This window comes from Dermacentor silvarum, chromosome 11 (assembly GCF_013339745.2).
Source record: "Dermacentor silvarum isolate Dsil-2018 chromosome 11, BIME_Dsil_1.4, whole genome shotgun sequence".
In the NCBI taxonomy this organism is placed as follows: Eukaryota; Metazoa; Arthropoda; class Arachnida; order Ixodida; family Ixodidae; genus Dermacentor; species Dermacentor silvarum.
The window spans coordinates 71,182,772-71,189,495 of record NC_051164.1 but is presented as its reverse complement, the minus strand read 5'-3'; the positions used below and the strand labels follow the sequence as shown (position 1 = coordinate 71,189,495).

The following is a 6,724-nucleotide window of genomic DNA, read 5'->3' as shown; positions in this document are numbered from 1 at the left end:
TGCTCTTACATGGTCCCAGAATCTTTTGAGCGTGCCTTTATTATTTTTTTTTGCAAATGTCAAGCACCCAACCTTCGCGTGTGCATTTAATGTTCTGTTTCACTAGTTCGCTGGCCACCCTTTTCGTTTCCCGGTACTGGTTACATTTAAGCAGTATCCCTTCTTTATGTAATAGCAACTTTTTCGCTTCTCGATGATCCCTAGACGCCTGCTTACGTTTTTTTCTATCTTGTTTGATTTCCTTTGTCTACGACTTGCGCAGTTTTCTCTTGACATTCTAACGGTATTTTAGCCGTGCTTGTCTTATCTCTTGCTGTATGACGTCTACGAGTTCCATGTAATCGCAGACTGGCTTTAGGCAAGGTCCCAATTTTCTTCTCTACGCTTTCTGCTGTTTCTGATATTCCATTTTCATTTAGTTTCAAGCATTCTGCCGGTGTGGCTTCCCGACTTGCTTCGGTGTCCCTACCAAAGTTTAAGGTTGTGCGTTTACGGTCGCTATACCCAGGCTATCTGCTCCGTGTTCATCTATCGTCATTTGGTCTAGTCACGCCGATCTCGGGACGCCGCCGTGGTGGTAGGATGGCAAAACTCTGCTGCAGAGGTCGTAATTTCTGGCTGTGAGAGTGTATTTCTACAAATGTGCTCGAACGAAAACCATACAACAGCGATTAACGGTCAAACTAGGACGTAAATGAACGCGTTTATAAATATAGTGTACTACTTAGAGTAGAGGAGCTAGAAACAGATTAAAAAAATGAATTATGAGCTTCACAATGAATCAACGCCCTCGCCAAAACGTTTTTGTTTCGTTCACGTCGGCGCATTAATTTATTATAAAAGGTTGCTCTTCAGTCAGGGTATATCACAGTGTGTTGGAAGACACCACTCACGTTGTAAGCTAGCGTTGTATCATTATGCTTTACCAGACCAAGAGTTTTGTTTTCGAGCAGTCCAACACCAACACTATTTTGCTTCGGGTTGTCTCCTCTAGGTCTTTCGACTTCGTAACTGAACTTTCCATTGAAGGTAACTTCAACAGCAAAATTGCATTTCTGAAATACAAGAAAAAAAAAAGGAAACAAAAAGAGCGGAATTGCTTTATTGCTATAAAAATTATAGAGATTAAGTATTAGTAGTATATTGGGTAAGACAAATCTTGGCTAACGTGAATGGTTTTACAGCACTCAGAAATGTATGTCAGCGAAGGCGTCCTTTGTCCGTGATAGTTGTAAGTCCTTATACGCTGCAATTTTTGTTTCTTTTTCTTGTTGCTCGCCTGTTGCTCTGATTTCGTAAAACCCAAAACACACAGATGCAATACTTATAAGAAAAGTCACGTTTGCCAAATACCAACAATTTAAGATAATGAAGAAAATACTACTTAACTAAGGGGAATATAGAGTTAATTTCGGTTTTTAATACTGAGGGGTGCCTCAAAGTAAATGCAGAATCTTGACCTTTACCTACCGCGTGTATCTAGAATATAACAGTCATACTCTTCTCGTGTTTTGCCATATTGGAGAAATAAAGCTTTGTTGGCTTTACGACCTCATGGTTACTACCGGTTCACGTGCCTAAGATGTCATATGAGTGCAGTTCGTGGTTCACCGCGCGACACTGCGTAATTTAATGGTGGTCGGGAATATGCAGATCAAGAATTTTGGCTACAACGTTCTTCTTTTCTTGAATGCGGTAAAGTTCAACTTTGGACAACAGTACAAAGACTGCCAGAGGCTTCTTCAGAGCTCACAACAGCAGGTATATTAATAGCATACATGATAAACACTGATTCAGTGCCACATAAAAATGCAGTTGCTGCTTTAGTTCTACTAATGTCTTAGATTGGAAAGCAACTAAATTACTTCGAATTGACCAGGCAAAAAGTTGCTTCGAAACTGTTTCGGCCTTAAGATGGTTTAAATAGGGTCCAAATGGAGAGGTTGGAGGGAGTAAGAGTTCAAATACTCCAGTTAACTTATATGAAAAGTATAAAGCTATTTAGAGAAATAACTTAAACAAAAAATTATGAAGGCGTTTTTACGCGTGCAAATCCACTATAGAGCATAAAAAAGCCTGAAAGAACAGCGAACGTGAAGCCACCATGGCTAAAAGCGTCCGTAATGTTTCTAACACATGTCTCCATGATGAAGTTTTCAATGCAATGAAATCGGCGAAACACGGACCATGTTCTCGTCCACCGCTCCACACGCACACGGCAGCCGGATTATCATGACCCACAATGCGCACAAGGCAGCCTCACTGAAATTCTACACCATGGTAACCGATTCACACCGCGCAGGAACTTGCAATGTGCTGTGCGCGTTCACTTGACTTAGCAAAGCACCCCCCCACTCCCACCCAAATCGTAGGCCACAGAAAAACAGAGCCTTCCACTGGTCGCCTTTGGTGAAAACGGTCGCCATTCTGTGAAAACGACGAGTCTAGTACTGTCCCGCACAAACGAGAACTACGAGAGCAGCACCTGAGGTCCCCCATGTACGCGTGCAAGTATCCGATGCGTGCGCACGCGGTGGTAGCGTACGCATCATGCACCACTCGTGTTGCGTTTTGCCCATGCGCACTATGCAGAAAGTAGCGCTGTTACGCACGCAACACCATTGTATGCGCAACATACGCAGTAGTAAAACCGTCTATTGGGGCATATACGTGCTTGCGCTTGTTTCTCGAGCAGTCTATCAATATTAATGCAATAAACATTCAATACACACAACCGCCGGTAACCTATGGGCTAACCAAATGAAACTCGGTTTGGAAAACTTGGTAAGGTGACAGAAATACATGAAAAAGAAGAGATTGATACGCAGAACACAAAGCACATACAATATAATAGGGGTTACATGCAACTTTCGGAATGTATATCACGTAGGCTCATATATGTCAGCAAATCGATCAGCGCGGACACAGCTTTCTGCACGGTGACCTTTTATGAGCACTGAACTAGAATAGTTTGTTCTTAGAGTCCACAACTTTTGAGTCATTCAAACAATTTTACATCGCTTACTTCTCCCCCCTATATCGTGGGCCCAGACAAAGAATGTGTGTTAATGAAGTGTTGTTACAGCCGCACATTATCTTTGCGACAAGCAGGCAAGCAAACAAGCAAAAGGCCGCATAAATTAGCGAACAAATGTGAGTCCCTGACCGTTTAGTTGACAATAAAAGGAAGAAGGGGAGCTTGGCAAGTCATGTAATTGTATATCAGGAGACAAGGCGTTCTATTGCTTTCGTAGGTCACGTTCATGTCCACAGAGATTCTCGTGTAACGGACAAAACAAGCAATGTCGGTGGCATCTGTTTACTGTGCTTTGTTTCTTGCCTTTGCCACGACAACCACTGCTGCCGCCATCTAGGCCGTTGTAACCATAAACATAAGAAATGCAGGAGCTTGCGGCTGACGCGTTTTCGGGGTTCAATGGGGCTTACTTAAATGCGCCCTCTCACTAGGACTATAAAAAAAATGTCGCAGTTTCACCCGAAAGGCGAAGCATCAATTGCGATAGAAAATTGGTAGATAGCTATGCGGAGTAAGGATAGTAGCTTTATGAGCTGTATAAACTTGGACATACAGCAGCACCAGCAACGCGCAGAACGCGCGCGTTCGGTGCGAACGCAGGCGTTTTGCCCGCGTTCGCACCGAACGTGCGCGGCGTTGGTGACTGTTGCCGGTGCCTCTGGGGGCGGCTCGGAAGTTTTCTACGAGATCAGAACGGGAAACTCGTCGAGCAGCGTCGGAAGTCTTGACTACCTTCTCGCCTCGCAACGTTTTTATATAAATACGCATTTGGTGCCACAGCTAAACGTCGCCTCCCCTCCCTCCCGTCCCCCCACGGCCACTCGCGCGACGCGAGGTCGCGTTTGCTCTCCGCCGTGCGTTCGCTCCCCGTCAAAGCGCAAGTCCCTCGCGCGCTTTCAATCGCACATACAGCATACGGCGCGCGGCGACGCCGATGGCAGAAATCCGCCTAGAGTGTCGATATAATTGCTATCGCAATAAAAAGGCCGCACAACAAAGCATTTATTTAACTTGACTTGTGTCAACTCAAGTAATTCTTCCACGCGGCGAGACTGTATTGCAATTAGTTAATATTAATTTGCAATGTGATTCTTAGTTGTGAGAGGCGATCTGCAGAAGAAGGCTCAAAGGCCAGGCTCTTCAGTATAATAAGAACTGGTAACTTGTATGTATCTGACGAGACACTAACAGCAGTTTCGGTATTAGTGAATTAAACTAAAGAAAAAAAAAAACTGCGTGAGTTGCCTGGTGGCCTAGCGGGCAATACACTGGCCTTTGGACCAGCAGAAAATGGATAAAATCCATGCCATACTATCTGAACAATTCGTTTGTTTCTTGCTTCTAAGAACATGTCGTGAAAAAATGCGGCGTCATATTCCATCAGTCGTGTGCCACAGCAACAAGGAGAAATCGCCGAGGACTTAGTTACAGCAGTAAAATAAGTAATTTCGTTAGAACGTTGACAGCGGAGGGTGAGGTTCACGTTGCAGTCATTGCCATAAAATGAGGCTTCAGGTGCAAAAAAAAAAAAGTTGTGAAACCATTTGTAACCGACTGAGTTAGTGCCGTGCTGTCGTTCTCTTTTACTTTCATCAAACTACTTTTTTTTGCATATAATTAAAAGGCAAATGTTCAACATTTCACTGACACAGTGCTGATTTTTTTAACGCCTGGTAGGTGCCATCAGATGGCCTAAATAAACTATGCACATGCGCCACGTGTGCGTGCTCTAACTCTATTTGTTGCAGATGCCACTGAACCTCACGTGAAATAACATGTCTTCTCGCACAAGAAGATGAAAATTTTTTCATTACATGATGTGTAGGTGCCTGTGATTTTGCACGTATAATATTTATTTGTCTTATGTCATCGCAATAGAGCTTATGGTATGCATACCTTTTCGGAAAAGTTTTTCGTGTACGGAAGTGGCGTCGTCAGATTCTCTGGATCCCAAACGATGTAGGAAGCGTGGCTCAGGTTAACTCTGAAAGTGTGGTTCTTTTGACCCTTATATAACACTGTAAAGTTCACGAAGATTTCAAACGGAGTCCATATTCCTTGGTATATATACCAGAAAAAGTAATCACTGTACACAGTATAGTTTAACCCCGGCGGTTGTTCACATCCATCATCGTAAACAGGATTTTTTGCAGTCACTGTAACTGGAGATCTGAAACACAAAATTGTATGAAATTATTAGCACTGTGTGCCATATTTGACCTACCGTACTTAAGTGTCACTTTTCCGGTTTCAGGGAAGTCAGAATGACGGCATCTAAGCGGATGAGGCAAACCTACCGCTTCTATTCTAATACAGTATATTTGACGTGCGGAGATGTTACTGGTGCGGAAAAAAAAACCCTGTATAGCGGTAACTTGAATTCGAAGACACCATCCCGAGGAGTAAAGGCGGTATTCGCTCAATCGAAACACGATCGCAGAGAGAGGAGGCCATAAAGACAGGAAACCGCTCTTCCAGTCTTTAGGTCTTCCCCTGCCTCTGATCGTGTTTTTGGCGCAAAGTTCATTATTGTTTCGCATGGACTAACTAGCCCGACAGCAATTACTACTGCTTATATTTGAATAGCGTCATTGTTGCACCGTGCCATTGTTTTACCGAAGCTCGTTAAGTGCTTCCTTAATTTTTTTGACATTAGGAATGTGCATTACTTTTATTCCTTGTTATGTTTGCTCTTTTCGACATAGTGATTAGTGCTCATTGGTATAGTTTGTTCACATTGCTTTGTGTGACCTCCCTCATCATCCTGTAATGCGTAAGTGGCGCTGCAGGTAAGATAATAATAAATAAATAAATAAATAAATAAATAAATAAATAAATAAATAAATAAATAAATAAATAAATAAATAAATAAATAAGTAAATAATAATAAATAAATAAATAAATAAATAAATAAATAAATGAATAAATAAATAAATAAATAAAGTTAGGTTTAGTTTGCCAAAATTATGATTGAATATGAGACGGAACAACAGAATAATATAAAATTTCCTGTGAAATTCAGCAACAATGGTGCAAAAATTCACCAAATCTTAGTAAACGCCTGTGACAAGGATGCCCTAAAGAGAAGAATTGTGTTCCGGTGGGTCCATAGTTTCGTGAGAGGCTGTGAAAACCCCAAAGACGATGCAATATCAAGACGCACGTCCATCTCGCGGGAAGAGGAAAACATCCAAGCGGTGCGTTCAGAGAACGCACAGCTTGGTGACCGTCGAATAACTGTTAGAATGATAGCAGTATGTCACAGGTTGTGGGTCGGAAAAGCCTTCCGTTCACCGGTTTATGACTGAAGATTAGGAAACCAAAAATCATGAGCCATTCCACTCTGTGAAGGCGGACGATCAGCGCAGCTGTTAAGCACGCGACACAGAGGTGACACAGCATGGGGGGGGGGGGGGGTATAGTCTGGACCAGGGGCGTAGCTAGAAATTTGTTTCGGGGGGGGGGGGGGGGGGTTCACCGACCCGACCGGGAGGGGGGCCCCGGGCAAGCGTCAGCTTTTCTCTACGTGCCGTGATCGATCATAAATTTCGGTAATTTGAGCAGACTCTAGACATGTATATCGAACATGAGACCCCTTTCCTCCCCCCCCCCCCCCGCGTGCGCGTGTGCTTGTGACGAAATTAAATAAAAATGATGTCGCAGTTTCACCTGAAAGGCGAAGCATCA

At 43.2% G+C, this 6,724-nt stretch overlaps 1 protein-coding gene across 4 annotated transcripts in view; it reads right to left on the bottom strand.

The window, feature by feature from the left end:
* Positions 1-802: 802 nt before the first annotated feature.
* LOC125941628 (uncharacterized) overlaps positions 803-6,724 on the bottom strand; it is a 141,206-nt gene continuing 135,284 nt past the window's right edge. For all 4 annotated transcript variants that reach the window (XM_049659352.1, XM_049659350.1, XM_049659349.1 and 1 more), the window contains 2 exons: positions 4,934-5,207; positions 803-1,055 (listed from right to left, as the gene is read on the bottom strand). In XM_049659352.1, the coding sequence (XP_049515309.1) occupies positions 852-1,055; positions 4,934-5,207 (478 nt within the window). In that variant the 3' untranslated portion in view covers positions 803-851. The remainder of the gene's footprint in view (positions 1,056-4,933; positions 5,208-6,724) is intronic.